The sequence below is a fragment of the Centruroides sculpturatus genome, unplaced genomic scaffold (genome assembly GCF_000671375.1).
Source record: "Centruroides sculpturatus isolate CEXI.00-Female unplaced genomic scaffold, Cexi_2.0 scaffold1334, whole genome shotgun sequence".
Taxonomy (NCBI): domain Eukaryota; kingdom Metazoa; phylum Arthropoda; class Arachnida; order Scorpiones; family Buthidae; genus Centruroides; species Centruroides sculpturatus.
This window is the reverse complement of record NW_019385450.1, coordinates 134607-152877: the sequence shown is the minus strand read 5'-3', so window position 1 is coordinate 152877 and position 18271 is coordinate 134607. Positions and strand designations below refer to the sequence as shown.

The 18271-nt window shown below is 30.1% G+C and overlaps 1 protein-coding gene across 2 annotated transcripts in view; it reads left to right on the top strand.

The window, feature by feature from the left end:
• LOC111639119 (solute carrier family 35 member F1-like) overlaps window positions 1-10104 on the top strand; it is a 49133-nt gene extending 39029 nt beyond the window's left edge. The window contains exons 4-7 of one of the 2 annotated variants that reach the window (XM_023384900.1): window positions 5378-5433; window positions 6459-6613; window positions 9065-9173; window positions 9247-9405. In XM_023384900.1, the coding sequence (XP_023240668.1) occupies window positions 5378-5433; window positions 6459-6613; window positions 9065-9173; window positions 9247-9275 (349 nt within the window). In that variant the 3' untranslated portion in view covers window positions 9276-9405. Of the gene's footprint in view, window positions 1-5377; window positions 5434-6458; window positions 6614-9064 lie in introns of both variants that reach the window. The other variant, XM_023384899.1, reaches the window with a different exon arrangement.
• Window positions 10105-18271: the final 8167 nt, after the last annotated feature.

Sequence of the window (18271 nt, the reverse complement as noted above, 5' to 3'; positions counted from 1 at the left end):
ATTTTTTAGCTATTTTAGTCAAAAAAATTATAAATTTCGTATTAAAAATTAAATTTATTTTAAAATAATTTTAATATTTACACAGTTTTTAATTAAAACTGTAGAAATTATAACATATGTACGTGTCGTAGGCAGAGGAATGTAACAAACCATAGAAAAATAATTGATTTTTTTTACTTTTTAGTAAAAGAAATTCGCAAATTTTGTACAGAAAGATTGAAATTTCCTTATAAAATTTTAATATTTCAACAATTTTCAATTATAAAATTAAAATTTAACTTAAAATCAACACGTAAATGTGACTAGTGATCAATGGTTTAAGACTTAGAAAAATCTCCAAAAAAAATGTAATTTTTAAGGAAAAAGTAAAAATTAAAATTAAATTTTAAAATTATGAAACCAGGAAATTACAATTTATATATACATTTTAATTATAATTAATTATATAAGTTGATATGGTCAATTAATTAGGATTGTCTCATTCAAAACGAATTTTTAAGCAATTAATAATTAGAAAAGTTGTATTAATTAATAAATATAAAATAAAAGAATTAATATGAAGTAATTAATGAATTTCTCATCGATTTTTATTCATTTTTTTTTCTAATTAAAATCAAACGAGGACTTCTAATCCACTTCACTGTAATTAACAGAAGATTACTTTGAATATTTGCTACTTTATCGATTGATACGTGGAAAAATATAAGGTTTCCCTGATCTTATGAGGCCTCCTAGTAATCATTAGGTATTTATGCATGCGACTACGTTAAAAATTTGCATAGATTTGGGTGATAAATTTGGTCAGAAGATTAGGAAAAGTACACTGTAAACACAGACTTTTCCAAGCTAAACTGTAATATATAAGAGGCCCTTACCCTCTACGAAGTAATGATACGTGTTAAAATATGAGGCTCTAAGCTGCAGCTTGTTTAATTTACGTTCAAATCGTCCCTGGGGCCTTTTCACAGTTATATGGGCGATTTTATGGGCATCTTTGATGATGGAATAGAGAAAACTGGAGCAGTTGAAGATGAGGAAGAGACAGGGATAGACTTGGACTTGATATATAACAGGCCCTTCCTCTCCGCCAAATAATGATACACGTTAAAACGTGAGGTCCTTAGCTATGGACTCATAACGTGAGGTCTTTGCTTACGTGAATACCAGAAGTGGAGAAAGATTCAAGTTTTCTCATAGTTAAGTTCTGCGCTGCTCTTGAATCACACCGATATGATAGGGTCCCAGTTATGGCATCAGATTTAAATTTCGATATTCTTACTACAGTTTATGACAGATTGTTTTGGGGCCTCCATTAACAGGGGGCCCCAAAACAATCTGTCATAAACTGTAGTAAGAAATTGCCCTTTATGTCAATAGAATAAGTGGTTTTATCCGTTCCTCCACATTGGGTCGCAGGAGAGAAGCTGTTAGGGTACATAATACCAAGAAACCATTCAAAAGCACTGGAGATCTTTCAATTTATTTATCATTTTAAAGTAAATTTATATTATTCTTCATTAAAGAAATATTCTTCGCACATTCCCTCAATAAAAAATGAAAAAAAAAATGAAAAAAAAAAAGGAAAAGCCATAACAATCGAAATGTCCATAATAAATTCTCCTTGGCATTTTCTTCAAGTCGGTGTGCAATTTATAGATACGCAGTTACTTTCCCTCATAAACGACATTAAAATTCCAAATCCTTATCACTAGACAATAGTGATTTACTTCATTCTTTTTACCTTATAACAATTCAAAATGTTACATAAATCATTGTGGACTGTACAGAATTCCAGGCGTATCATTAACGCGATATTTCCTCTTCTGACACTCCAGATCTTCAATTATATTTATATACACGTGAAAAAAATCCAATTGGACAATTGTACAAATCCAAAAGAATTCCTCCTCCTCCTTCTCCTTTTCCTCCTCTTCTTCTTCTTCTTCCTCTTCTTTGCATTGTTCTTTTTTTTAAAAGAAAAAGTAATTTAATGACTTCGCATCTTTGGTAAGATTCCTTTCTTTCTAGTGTTGTTTTTTTTCCCTCTGTTAAACATAAAATTCCTTCATAAAAATCGCACCGGTTGTTAAGGTATCGCAAAATTTATCTTTGGAATTCCTCCCTTTCATTCGATGTTTGAAATTCTCTGCTATTCACTGGTCAAAGAATGCCACAAACGAATGTTTTGTTAACAGTAGATCGCCACCGAATTTTGTTCTATTCACTTGTAATGCAGCGGTGCATCGCTCTCAAATGAAATCCTTTTTTACGTGTAATTTTTTAGTGTTTAGATAATAAAAAAAATGGGAGAAATATATTTTTTTATGGTAGAAAAATTGTTTCTTTATTATTTTCCTCGCTCCAATTTTACATATCTATCATATTAAATCATTATTCTGATGATTCTTCAAAAAAAAAAAAACCATGGCAAATTGCATGAGCTTCTTCAAGAGTTCTGACTCTTAAAGAAGATTATTTTTCTAAAATTCTAAGCAAAAAAATCATACAAAAAGCATATTTCATTATAAATATATCTTTTTCTTCACTTAAATTTTATATATTTACCATGTTAAGTCACGTTTATATTGGTTCTGTTGATGGTTCTTGAAGAATCTTCTTCCGGGTGAAGGTATGCAATTTGATTTCTATCTAAAATACCAAGCAATACAATACTTCCTCCTGATTATATCTTGGATAAATTGCAATTATTTTAATAAATATTTCAATTATTATACCTTAAAAAGCTCGCATCTTTATAGAAATTGATGTCCTGCATCATCGTCGAGTTCATCAATATTTTCGTTATAATTAAAAATTTGATGGAGAGAATGCAATTAATTAACTGTCAATAAAAGTGATTTTAATAAAATTCAGGGGGGTAAAAAATAAATTTATAGTTAAAAGTGAAATATTTAATTTGTATGACAATTTTACAACTTTTAACTTAATTTGTTTACGTAAATTCAACTTTAAATCGTCTTTAAATGTGCCGCTTGAACATACAGATAGGCTATTATCAATAGGACGCATGTTAAAATTATATTAAGCGCTGTTAAATTAAATCGATTATCTACAAAATAATCCATTTATCCGCTCGCCCCGATTTTAAACCGCAGATTATGGTTAACAAATCGTGCCGTAAACTAATTCCGCAAGGTGGCGCTCGGCAATTGCCATTCCGAAACGCCACCTAGACGAATTAGCCAAGAAGTTTCGGCTATGAAGCGCCACCTTGCGGAAACGGTCGAGTAATTTGCAGTTCTGAAGCGTCAACTTTCAGAGTTAGTAAATATAATTGCATTTCTAAAGCTCCACCTTTCCGAATTAGTGAAGTAATTGCAATCTAAAGCCTTCTCACTTTGTGGTGTTATTATATAATTGCCGTTCTGAAACGCTACCTTGCGGAGATAGTGATTATTTGCAATGCTAGTACGAAATTCATCTCGTAGAGTTAGCACATAATAACAATTCTGAAGCTCCACCTCGTGGAGTAAGTAAATAATTATAGTTCTAAGGCGCCACCTTACGGAATTAGTAAATAGTTATAATTCTAAAGATCCACCCTGTGGCGTAAGTAAGCAGTTATAGTTCTAAAGCGCCACCTATCGGAGTAAGTAAATATTTTTGTTCTAAAGCGCCACCTTGCGTATTTTGTTTGCAATCGAAGAATAAAAAGCGCCATCTAGTGGAGATATTTTAAATTTTTTTTCTAAATCTGCAGTTTCAATAATTAACGACTTATATTACTGGTTATTAGATCTACTAATGAGTTTTTTTACGTTTGAGGTGTAATTATGTGTATAAACGTAGTAAAACTTAAAGAAGTTACAAAAAGGAAGAAAAATGCCATGCAACAAAGTAAACAAAAATAATTCATCATTAATCCATATTAATTAATGCCGGACTTTGAATTTGCTGCTAGAGTTAACTGATTATCGATTACATATTTTTAATTATCATTTAACAATTTAAATGCTTGCCTGAATGATCGATTGCTGTGTTGCAACTTCAGGACGTTCGCATTGAATTTCCGGTTTGGCTGCGTTCTTACTAGCGAAACCGGAAATTGAATGGGAACTTTCTTTGCCCGTAACATTTCTGGATAGAATGACTTGTGAGAAAAAAATATATATGTATTATTATTATAATTAGATTTTCCGCTTTAATGAGGATATCTTGTAACGTTTACGCTTAAATAATATTGCAATTTTACTTCGAATGGTTGAAGTTTCTCCAGATGTGAAAGTAACTTGCGACACATTCTTTCTTGATAATTTTATTTAATTATTGCAAGTAAAAAATTTTATTTAATGAAAATAAATGTTTACATTTTTATTTTGTTTTATATCAGAACACGGGTTTTTCAGTTCTTTAGTATCATACTCTTAGGTCCGAACGAAGCCTATGGATCCCTTCTCACGTTAATGTTTCTTAAATACACAAATTAAAATCCATAGGATTGCATTAAATAAAATTAAGGAACTTCTAGTATCTTATAGGACCTCTTATCCTGGATATATGCGGCAATACGGTTGGGCATGGAAACATACAAGCATCTTACGCTATCCTGCAACAGATTCTTTTCTACAAACGTTGCAACTCCTGCTTTACATACTTCATAAACAGTGTAGCCAAAGATGGCATCCCACAAATCTAGACATCGAGCAAGCCAAGGAAGTGTGGCACTTGATAAACATTCCTGGGAAACCATGCGGTCGAGCATTATCTTGCTGGTAAATGCTCGTTTGTAGCTCTGCCAGACATGAGAACATAACACATTCGTTCGAAAACCTCTAAACAGCAGGTATACTGAAAATCCTGAACAATTCTGAGAGCTTCTGCGAACCTTTTTATAGCATTATCTGGTGAATAATTGGATCACAGCTGTATTAATTTACATGCTTGATACGTGTTTCAATTAAGAGGTTTTAACTTCTTGAAGAAGATTTTGGAGTGTTTACACTTGTATTTAATGCAAGTTCATCAGATCCTTGACAGATTCTTAATGAGTGTAGGCCCACCAGTGGATTAAACCATTGGTTCTCGAGTGATTGCACCTGACCAACATAAGCTATCTGTAACGCTACACACAGGCGATTTATCAGGGGGTGCCTCCGGGAGGAGTTTATGGAAAACTGGCTCCTGTGCAGGTGTTTAGACACAAGAAACCCAGCTCATTAATGAGGCACAAAGGTTTATCCACTCGGTTAATGGTGAACACGTTAATATGTAAGAAAACGCACGTCTTCTCTCTGTATTTAGTGTGTATTTTATAATTTATCTTACGCGTAATTTTTACTTGAAATGTACTTTTCTTATTTAAATTATAATATATATATATATATTACCTCATACAACTTTATTTTTTAACACGCAGGGCAGTATTAGAAAGGCAAGAAGTCGCTGTGATAAATTGGGAAAAGTGGCAAGAAGGTGTGTAAAACGTTTATGAAAACTCCAACTCAGTTAAGTTTTTCTATAGAGCATTATGATTTTTACCTTCATTCATCTTCTTTTACGCTGAAAAATTGGATAGGGCACATAAAATCTGCGCATATTTCCTGTTTTTATATGGGATAAATGTATACGTGTGGGATCAAATGAATTTTTTTTCAGGAAAGATGTGAAAGAATGGTTCTGTGGCTTTATATACGTGAAACGAATGCGATATAAAAGGGGGAAAAGTGTGAAAGATAGAGGTCAAGATCGCTTGGTTTGAACACGTGAGAAAATACTCGAAAGAAGGGGAAAAGAATGATTGAGTGAAGAAAAATTGTAGCAGAGGAAAAGGCGTGTTTCAATAGGAAAGTTTGGAAGTGAGATGTAAAAATTCAATTTCATTTTTCAAAGACATCTCCTCGCCTTTTCCTTTTTTTTTTTCTAGAAATATGTCAGCATTTTTTTCTTTTTCGCGATATAGAAATAGCCGAATATAGGAAAAAACGAGTATATTATGTATTGCTGGTCTTAGATGTGTATTTTTACACACTAATTGCGGGAAATTTAAGAGAATTCTGCAGATTTTTGTGTACAATGAGAAAATTTCAATTGGAAAGAAATTTAGGGATTGTGAATTTTATTACTTAAAAAATACAAGTGTAAAAATACTTTAAAGTGAATTTTAATTGGAAAGTGCGGCATCTTTCCTCAAAGGGAATTTTCTCCAAGTGGCATCTCTCCTGCACTTTCTTCTAGACTCATAGTAATTAACAATAGTTTTGACGATTTTATAACAAAGCCATACATACCCAGAATTTCCCTCAACCTAAAAGAACGTATCTTCACAAAAGAGTGGGGCATCTTTTCCTCGCTTAACGATTATCCTATATAAAAACTCGAAATTTAACAGATTTTTACGAGTTGTAAGATTCAAGTTACGATTCTATCTATTGTTTAAAAGTACATTTAAAAAATTAATTTATAATATAAAAATACTGTTTTATTGTGGTTTGTTGCAGTGTCCTTGTTGTTGGGATTTGCGGGATGTCTCTTCCTGTTATACATAACCATGCCAGTTGTCATGAGGGTAAGCAGTGCCACAGCAGTTAACCTGTCCATACTCTCTGCAGATTTTTATTCACTTATTATTGGCCTTTACATATTTGATTTTAAGGTAAGTTTAACATAAATTTAGCAATTTATTTAATTCAAATGATGATTGGTTTTTAATAATTTCGTGCAACACATGATGCACTCCTTCATAGTTATCAGCAAACATGACTAGTGTTTATGGCATGAATAAACTAAAGCACATAAGCGAAAGAAGCAGAGTTATAAGCATTTACATATGAGCTGGAGAACTATTATAAGCATCAAGATATGAGCTAGAACAGCATTGTTATATATACACATATATGAGCAGAAGCTGATATGAATGCTTCTTTTCACACATAAACAGGAGAAGCAACTTTATATACACTTATATATGAGCAAGAGCTGTTAGAAATGCTTATTTGTACATATAAACATGAGCAACAGACGTTTATATTACAAAAAAAGAGCATAAATGTGCACTAAATCTCTGAACTCATTTTTCTACACCAGAAAATACAATTTAAACGTAATAAGTATGACTTTTATGATATAAAGTACGTTATTATACGAATAAATCCGTTAAAAACAGTCGAAAAATCGAGTTTATTATAGAAATTCCCTTCAAAAAAACAAACTACTATCTCAGGAAGATAAAAGCGACAGACAGGACGTACGTATTTTTTTTTTTTAATAAATTTTTTAAGAGGAATACTTTGTTTGAGGACTGCGAAATGAATAGAAAGATAACGTTGCGTGCACAAATAAATGCTAAAAATTTCATTTATTTTTACGTAAAATAAAAATCGTTTTACATGCAACAAACATGTTCAAAATCAAGTTTAAAAAAATACATTTTACAAATTGATTTACTTAAAAAAAAAAGAGAAAAAATTACAAAAATTGATGACAAGTGGAACGAGTAAACTCCATGAAATTTATGCATTTCGTTCAATTTAGGTATTTATTTTCGATTATAAAAGAATAAATGTGCTTTTCGATTTATAAGTCTTTATTATGCTAACGAAAATCAAATTTGAAATTTTTTACACCAAAAATCTTCCCCTTTTCTTTTGTTACATAATGAATGTAAACAATGAATGTTTACATTTTTGGACTTGGAGCGATCTTCAAACGTCGAGAAATGCAAACAAATTTGGGGAATTTTTCTTTATTTAGGGATGTTAGTGTGTATTTTTGTTCCTTTGTGTTTTCGTGTGTATGCGGGGAATGATTTTGTTCACCCACTTTAAAGCTCGAATACTTCCATGCCTTTTGTCGAAACTTTGAGAAATTATGCAGGAAGGTTTGTGTATTAGGGGCATCGATGCTCTTAAATTTTGGTGGTTAAAAGCCGAGGGGTGGGGAGATAGAGGGGAGTCACTTCTCGTATCGCGAGTGGAGTCGGGCTTAATGAAGATTTTACTCGTTATTAGTATTTACAATATTTTTTATAAAACTAAATATAACTTTTAAAATATTGTAGTAGTAGTATTTGCATGGAATAATTTATATGAGCACAAAATAATGCGTTCAAAATAATTTCTTTGATAATGGCATGAAATAATATGGAGTAGTAACTACATTCCTCTGTATTTTATAGAAATTTTTCGCATTTATACACTGAAAATACTTGTACAACTACATAAAGATTAACACCCTTGATAGTAATTACAAAATTTATGCTACTATAAATAGGTCTCGGTTAATATTGTTATATAATAGCGAATAAATAGTTAAATCAATTCAGTAACTTATTCGGAATAATGCATGAGATTAGCTGTGTAACAATAGACGAGAGCAATGCAGAATCGTAACAATATACGCCACACTTAATCGTAACAATGAGTGAGATCAATAATTGTAAGATAGAGCAGCAACTGCTCATACCTTTAAAACAAAACATTGTTAAAATAAAGAATAGAAAGAGCGTTGTCTCGAAAAAGTGAAAGGAAAAAAAATCACTAATTCTCATTATGGTAATCGTTTGAAATAAACACAATTAATGAGAATAGAGTCTAATATAATAGCTTTAAGAAAAACATAAAATTAAATAATACAAAAATTAAATATGTTTGTCAAAACTATGTTAAATATACATAGAAGTATTGCAAACAATAGTAAAGTATGCTTACACGTTATCTATTAATTATCATGATTTATATATGACCATTAATTTGGCTTATATTGCTGAATTTGCCGAAATCCAATTTTTTAAATGACTTTTATGATTCTAATCATCTGCATGATCAGCAATTAGAATGCTCCCGGTCTTCCCTACGAGGCAGCATCAATTCAACGATTACCAAATTGTATCATGTGATTATTTTCAGTTAAATTTTTGAAATTTTTTTATTTATTTCAGTTAACAATAACGAAGAATTATTACACGGAAGGAATTTAATTCCAAATTAAGTTGTCATTAACTATTATTTTTTCGCGTATTCTTACTGTTAAGTATATTATAAAGTAGATACCACGTAGGAAAGTTCTTAACGTGTTTTTCTCTTCTCCTTCTTTTTTTATTTTACAGTTTCACTGGTTGTACAGTTTATCATTTGTACTCGTTGTTACTGGTGTGATCGTGTATTCAGTCAAACCCACCCCAATTGCCACTGCCCATTACAGAGAGATGTCTGCAGGTGAGATGCAAGGTGATGTTGAATTAGCTAATCAGACACCCTGTAGTACAGTAACCTATAATTCTGTTGGCAGCACAAGAGATGAATCGGGGAGGGAACTAGTGTGGAACAAAGCTGCCACAGTAGTTTCTGTATCGCACTCTGTGAGTGTACACGCTAGAGATCAAGATGAACCTAACCTTGATAGAAGAAATGGATCAGCAGGATTCCTACAAGAGAACGGATGCTGATAGATAAGTGATGAATTCTGTGCCAAAAATAAAATCTGTGCTCAATTTATGGCTCGTTATGGATTCTACATGCTGGAAACGTAGCCATTTTTTGCCCAATGAAGTGTCGAAATTATACACAACAGCTGCCAACATTTTACACCAAAAATTCCCCCACGAATTGTACAAAAATGGAGACACAAAATCGAACAATTTTCATCCCCGGTGCACAATTGTGTTTCTTGAAAACAGTGAGGAAGAAACAAACATAATATGCTGTACATAATTATAATTATATATATATATACATATATATATATATATATGAATATAATGTACACAGACATCATAGGTGATTGCGTGTACACCTAGAAACTATTGTGTGAAGTCTTCACGCATTCATATTGTTTTTTCAAGGTTTAAATGAATTTTTAATTTAAAAATTTTAGGTGATATAAAAAGAAATAGAGGTCCAAACATCTGTTAAACAATTTTTAATCGCTGCACTCTCTAAAATTTTCACTGTTTCTTAACAAAGAAACACATTATGATGTTTAAGGAAAGTCAATTTATATATATATAATATATATATATATAATCTGATATACAGTTCAAGCTGTGGGAGTGTTAAGATAATGTTCAAGGCTAAAAAAAAACACCAAATTCATGAAAAATTGTGTCAAATTTCGTTGAAATCCCCACAAGTTTGTGCCTGTGATGAANAGTGTAAACGTTAAGCTTATTTTCAGATGTGGTTAAAAGTAACTCCTTCTGAAGACAAATCGAGTGTTCTAAATTCTATCAGAGGTGAGAGCGTATAGTAAATTATTTAAAGATATAAAGAACTAGACTATCTTGATAAAACAACTCCTCTAAGCCTCTTAAATCATTTATATAAACAACAAATTACTGAAGATCTTCGAAACTTTTAAAGTGTCATAAACAAGATTTGAAAAAAAATGCTCTTTATGGACGTTTATTATCAGAGAAAAATTGATTTAAATCTATTGTTTTTTTTTTATTGTTTACATTTAATCTTGATTTATGTAACCAAGAATGTAAAGTTGATGCGTTTAGTTTTCTTCCTTCTCTGTTTAAAAGCTTTCTGATGGATCCATGTATTACTTAATTTTACTGTAGTCTAACGTGGCTCTTTGCCAGAGTGTTAAATCTTTATTCTCTAGATAATCGCTAGAAATTGATACTAAAGGAGGATGTCCGAAAGGAAAAAAACGTTTTACTGCATTTCTTCTTCGACTAATACAATTATCTAGTACATTATTTAGTGTTATAACACTGCAGAAACACTTCTTTATGATTATTACAACGTTTATGTTGAGATGTGATATTGTTTGTTGGGTTTTTTTTTTTTTTGTTAATATTTCTGTCATCAATAAATATAAATTATGATTTACGCTTATAAATCTGTACGTTTCTCCTCTTACTTTCAACGTTTTCCATATTTAATAACGTAGAAAATATATAAAATAAAAAGAGAGATCATTGAAAACAACGTTTTCTAATGCTCAAACGTTCGAATTTAATCATTAAAACGTTTTCTATCGTTTTTTTACAATATTTTTATGTTACCTTACATGAAAATATGATACAAAATTAATTACAGGGCAATTAAGTTGAGAATTTTAGCATAACAGTTAATATCTGGATATTGAGATTAAGGAGAAGATGGAGAATGTTGATGCTAATCTCACTTATTAATGGAGTTAAAATTAATCTTCTTCCATAATTTTCTATTAAATCTTAATGTTATTCTTAAGATTTGAGATTATTTTTATATATTTTGGGTATTTTTCTAAAGTGATTCACGTTTATTGAAGTGTATCTTGTTTATCATCCCTTCTCCATCTTACGATGCACTAAGGAGTAATACAGTTATCTTCTAATGGATGAGCTGAATCTGTAGTTAAAAAGTGGGAAAATGTAGAAAATTTCTCTTTAAAATGATATAAAAATAAATAAAATAAATGAGAGTATTTGAATTATCTTAACATTACTCAGCATCAATCTTGATGCTGAGTAATGTTGCTCAGCATCAAGATTGTTGCTCTTGTTGCTCTCAGCATCATCTCAAGATTGTTGCATTAAGTAATGTTGCTCTTGTTGCTCAGCATCAATTTTGATGCTGAGCAACAAGGATTTTAAGATGAACAGAAGAAATAAAGAAGAAACTGCATTTACAGTTGAAAATTCAAATAAAAATTTTTTAATTAGTCTTGGGAATTTTAGAATTTTTTTCATTCGACTATTCAAATTTTTAATAAACCAATCAAAAACTTTTAAAAATGAAACTTACAACTATAGATAAAACTGTCCAAGCGCCATTTTGAAAAATTCTGTTTCAAAATGGTGCCTTTAACCATCTTTAATAAAATTCGCACACTTTAAAAATTAATTAAATTTTAAATTATTTCTACATTCCAAATTAATTTAAAACTTTTAATGATTTTTTTTCAATATTTAAACGAATTTATCTTTCTTTTCTTCATCTCTCTGCCATCCTCCTATGCTAATTTAGTCATTAAAAAATCTTATTTTATGCCGAAATTTCAAAATTTCAAACTCGTATCCGAGTTCTATCTTAGAATTTGTAATAATCTGTACAAAAATAGCGCAAAACTTTTCCGTTTTAAGAGCCAATTTATGTACAAGTCAAGCCGATTTTAAGTCTATCCATTAATCAAGTGGAGCAGCATATTCGGGCACAAAATTTGTGAATTTGATAGCCTGAAGGCATGAAAAATTGAGAAGGATGAGTAATTGAATGATAAGAAAAAACGTTATTGGATAATACGTTCATTAAACAATTACAGAGAAGTAAGCGAAGTGTTATAATTGATGCTTTTTTAACACAGTTTAACACATTATTTTAATGGTGAGGTGTGAGAAAAAAAGGCTCTTGTTCAAGAAATAAAGAAGTTTTCCTCCTCCTAAAAAGTCTCTCTTATAATTACAACAGAAATAATTACTTTATTTATTTAAATGTATATTGTATTTGCTGAGTATAGAAAAGTTACTACACACCTAAAGTATGAAGTGAAGAATGCCAGATTTCACATCTCCTACAGGTAATATCAGATTTCACGCTTGTCAGGCGTGAAGAATGTTAGAATTTCACAAATTTAAAGATGAAGAAGTAATGACGAGTATTACTCTGCACACTTCTTGAGAGTAAGAATGCTAGAATGATACAGCAAAGTTGCAGAAATGGTGTCTCAGAGACACACATTAGTGGAAAAGAATGCTAGATTATAAAATCTCTATTAAAAGTATTAGATTAAATACCCACTAATGATGGAGAGATAATTTGCACATCCTCTAAAAGTGCATTAAAGCAGAAGATGAGGGCATAACGAGGACAGTAGGAGGATTAGCGGTGCAACTACTAAGTTTACTTTCAGATATGATTGTATGGAAGATTTCTGCATCCTCTCCGCTTTTCTTCTTCATTCTTTTTACACCTCTCCTGCGGAAGTATATCTCACAACTTCTGCTTTAATACAATTCTAGAGGATGCTCAAACTAACATTCTCCATAATCTAACACACCCCTTCAATCATTCTAACATCCTTTAATCTCTAGAAGTGTGCAATCTGATACTTCATCCCTGATAGACATGCACTCTCCTACTCTTCATCTTTAAAGTTGAGAAGAATAGGAGTGTAAACGTTAAGCTTATTTTCAGATGTGGTTAAAAGTAACTCCTTCTGAAGACAAATCGAGTGTTCTAAATTCTATCAGAGGTGAGAGCGTATAGTAAATTATTTAAAGATATAAAGAACTAGACTATCTTGATAAAACAACTCCTCTAAGCCTCTTAAATCATTTATATAAACAACAAATTACTGAAGATCTTCGAAACTTTTAAAGTGTCATAAACAAGATTTGAAAAAAAATGCTCTTTATGGACGTTTATTATCAGAGAAAAATTGATTTAAATCTATTGTTTTTTTTTTATTGTTTACATTTAATCTTGATTTATGTAACCAAGAATGTAAAGTTGATGCGTTTAGTTTTCTTCCTTCTCTGTTTAAAAGCTTTCTGATGGATCCATGTATTACTTAATTTTACTGTAGTCTAACGTGGCTCTTTGCCAGAGTGTTAAATCTTTATTCTCTAGATAATCGCTAGAAATTGATACTAAAGGAGGATGTCCGAAAGGAAAAAAACGTTTTACTGCATTTCTTCTTCGACTAATACAATTATCTAGTACATTATTTAGTGTTATAACACTGCAGAAACACTTCTTTATGATTATTACAACGTTTATGTTGAGATGTGATATTGTTTGTTGGGTTTTTTTTTTTTTGTTAATATTTCTGTCATCAATAAATATAAATTATGATTTACGCTTATAAATCTGTACGTTTCTCCTCTTACTTTCAACGTTTTCCATATTTAATAACGTAGAAAATATATAAAATAAAAAGAGAGATCATTGAAAACAACGTTTTCTAATGCTCAAACGTTCGAATTTAATCATTAAAACGTTTTCTATCGTTTTTTTACAATATTTTTACGTTACCTTACATGAAAATATGATACAAAATTAATTACAGGGCAATTAAGTTGAGAANGAATTATTTTAATTGATCGTTCCGTTACTGGGTTCTGTGGATGTTTTTAAAAAAAACTTAAAGTTTTTGGGCTTTTTTTCCGGTAATTTATCACACGAATTCTTATTGATATAAGCTTTATTAATGGAAATTCATTTCGGGTCTGTATGACCCTTCTTCGGTATTTATTTTTTTGTACAGATCATAGCGAAAGAAATAATATTTATAAATTACATCTTTCTTTCTCGGATTCATACTTCACTTTATTGTATCAATTATACGCATTCTGGACACAATATTTACATAAGAAATAATATTTATAAATTATTTCTTTCTTTCTCGGATTCATACTTCACTTTATTGTATCAATTATACGCATTCTGGACACAATATTTACATAAGTACTTGATTAAATTTACTATTTTTTGGGAGAGGAACCATTTTTTTTTATGTTAAAATATATTTTTTCGATTCTCGAGATGTGTAATTGAATTATTTTAAGTGCTTCTAACCAACGTTTCTAGAGTTATCTATGATAAAGAACAAGGATGCTGGAAGGATGAAGAGGAGCAAGATCCAAGATGGAGATTGTTCGAATCTGTTTTCTTGTTAGATTTTTATTACTTTATACTTCTTTTAAAGCGTTATTTAGAGCCTTCTTTAATCCATTTCCATAATAAACGCTATTAAAAATATATATTACCCTTATTAAAGAAGTAATTTCCTGTTTGTTTATCTGATCGGTTTTTTTCTATAATCATATATTTATAGAGATCTTTAAAGGGGATTAAACTCTTAAACACAATCTTTGCTAAACAAATAAACCATTAAAGTGAAAGAATCGTTTAGGATAAATATCGCTGATGCTGATTTTAATAGGATCTTGCTACATCTTTCCATATAAAATGCGGGTTTTTTTCTTTATTATTTTGCATAATTGTGTTACTTCTATTGAAAAATTTACCTTTCTTCACTTCTTTCTACTCTTCTTTATTTTAATTCGTTAATCTGTTTGTCTGTACAAAGCTTATTTATCAAGAAATTCACTCAGAATCTTGGGAATTTGGTTTACAAAATTGATTTTTCAGTACCATACATACTTTTTTTAAGTAAATTAATTGTAATATATAAAAAAAGTAGAATGTTCTTTATATAAAATTAAGTTTTTATTTTAATTAATGAAAATTTTCATTTTTTTTCATCTATTCAGAATTAATTTTATTCTGATTCTCTGCTTTGTATGAAATTAACAATGTGATGCTACGTTAAACATTTAGCTAGAAAAAATTATTTTATAATTTTTAATATTTTCTGGATATTTCTAAAAACTTTTAATGTATTTTTCTTTGTATAAATTTATTTAATAATTTTTTTATTTTTTCACAGTTTTTTAATGCTTAAACTCAGCATCTCTCTCTCTTTCTCTCTCTCCTCTCGCTCTTCCTCTCTGTTTGGCTACCTCTTACAATCCCAAATTTCTAAAAATATTTTCGAATTTTTTTTTAAGAAAAATGTAAAATAATCTTAAAAATTTCTATTTTTAAGCATAAATAACCAAATTAATTTAAAACTTTTAATGATTTTTTTTCAATATTTAAACGAATTTATCTTTCTTTTCTTCATCTCTCTGCCATCCTCCTATGCTAATTTAGTCATTAAAAAATCTTATTTTATGCCGAAATTTCAAAATTTCAAACTCGTATCCGAGTTCTATCTTAGAATTTGTAATAATCTGTACAAAAATAGCGCAAAACTTTTCCGTTTTAAGAGCCAATTTATGTACAAGTCAAGCCGATTTTAAGTCTATCCATTAATCAAGTGGAGCAGCATATTCGGGCACAAAATTTGTGAATTTGATAGCCTGAAGGCATGAAAAATTGAGAAGGATGAGTAATTGAATGATAAGAAAAAACGTTATTGGATAATACGTTCATTAAACAATTACAGAGAAGTAAGCGAAGTGTTATAATTGATGCTTTTTTAACACAGTTTAACACATCATTTTAATGGTGAGGTGTGAGAAAAAAAGGCTCTTGTTCAAGAAATAAAGAAGTTTTCCTCCTCCTAAAAAGTCTCTCTTATAATTACAACAGAAATAATTACTTTATTTATTTAAATGTATATTGTATTTGCTGAGTATAGAAAAGTTACTACACACCTAAAGTATGAAGTGAAGAATGCCAGATTTCACATCTCCTACAGGTAATATCAGATTTCACGCTTGTCAGGCGTGAAGAATATTAGAATTTCACAAATTTAAAGATGAAGAAGTAATGACGAGTATTACTCTGCACACTTCTTGAGAGTAAGAATGCTAGAATGATACAGCAAAGTTGCAGAAATGGTGTCTCAGAGACACACATTAGTGGAAAAGAATGCTAGATTATAAAATCTCTATTAAAAGTATTAGATTAAATACCCACTAATGATGGAGAGATAATTTGCACATCCTCTAAAAGTGCATTAAAGCAGAAGATGAGGGCATAACGAGGACAGTAGGAGAAGGATTAGAAGTGCAACTACTAAGTTTACTTTCAGGTTTTATGGAAGATTTCTGCATCCTCTCCGCTTTTCTCCATTCTTTTTACACCTCTCCTGCGGAAGTATATCTCACAACTTCTGCTTTAATACAATTCTAGAGGATGCTCAAACTAACATTCTCCATAATCTAACACACCCCTTCAATCATTCTAACATCCTTTAATCTCTAGAAGTGTGCAATCTGATACTTCATCCCTGATAGACATGCACTCTCCTACTCTTCATCTTTAAAGTTGAGAAGAATAGGAGTGTAAACGTTAAGCTTATTTTCAGATGTGGTTAAAAGTAACTCCTTCTGAAGACAAATCGAGTGTTCTAAATTCTATCAGAGGTGAGAGCGTATAGTAAATTATTTAAAGATATAAAGAACTAGACTATCTTGATAAAACAACTCCTCTAAGCCTCTTAAATCATTTATATAAACAACAAATTACTGAAGATCTTCGAAACTTTTAAAGTGTCATAAACAAGATTTGAAAAAAAATGCTCTTTATGGACGTTTATTATCAGAGAAAAATTGATTTAAATCTATTGTTTTTTTTTTATTGTTTACATTTAATCTTGATTTATGTAACCAAGAATGTAAAGTTGATGCGTTTAGTTTTCTTCCTTCTCTGTTTAAAAGCTTTCTGATGGATCCATGTATTACTTAATTTTACTGTAGTCTAACGTGGCTCTTTGCCAGAGTGTTAAATCTTTATTCTCTAGATAATCGCTAGAAATTGATACTAAAGGAGGATGTCCGAAAGGAAAAAAACGTTTTACTGCATTTCTTCTTCGACTAATACAATTATCTAGTACATTATTTAGTGTTATAACACTGCAGAAACACTTCTTTATGATTATTACAACGTTTATGTTGAGATGTGATATTGTTTGTTGGGTTTTTTTTTTTTTTGTTAATATTTCTGTCATCAATAAATATAAATTATGATTTACGCTTATAAATCTGTACGTTTCTCCTCTTACTTTCAACGTTTTCCATATTTAATAACGTAGAAAATATATAAAATAAAAAGAGAGATCATTGAAAACAACGTTTTCTAATGCTCAAACGTTCGAATTTAATCATTAAAACGTTTTCTATCGTTTTTTTACAATATTTTTATGTTACCTTACATGAAAATATGATACAAAATTAATTACAGGGCAATTAAGTTGAGAATTTTAGCATAACAGTTAATATCTGGATATTGAGATTAAGGAGAAGATGGAGAATGTTGATGCTAATCTCACTTATTAATGGAGTTAAAATTAATCTTCTTCCATAATTTTCTATTAAATCTTAATGTTATTCTTAAGATTTGAGATTATTTTTATATATTTTGGGTATTTTTCTAAAGTGATTCACGTTTATTGAAGTGTATCTTGTTTATCATCCCTTCTCCATCTTACGATGCACTAAGGAGTAATACAGTTATCTTCTAATGGATGAGCTGAATCTGTAGTTAAAAAGTGGGAAAATGTAGAAAATTTCTCTTTAAAATGATATAAAAATAAATAAAATAAATGAGAGTATTTGAATTATCTTAACATTACTCAGCATCAATCTTGATGCTGAGTAATGTTGCTCAGCATCAAGATTGTTGCTCTTGTTGCTCTCAGCATCATCTCAAGATTGTTGCATTAAGTAATGTTGCTCTTGTTGCTCAGCATCAATTTTGATGCTGAGCAACAAGGATTTTAAGATGAACAGAAGAAATAAAGAAGAAACTGCATTTACAGTTGAAAATTCAAATAAAAATTTTTTAATTAGTCTTGGGAATTTTAGAAT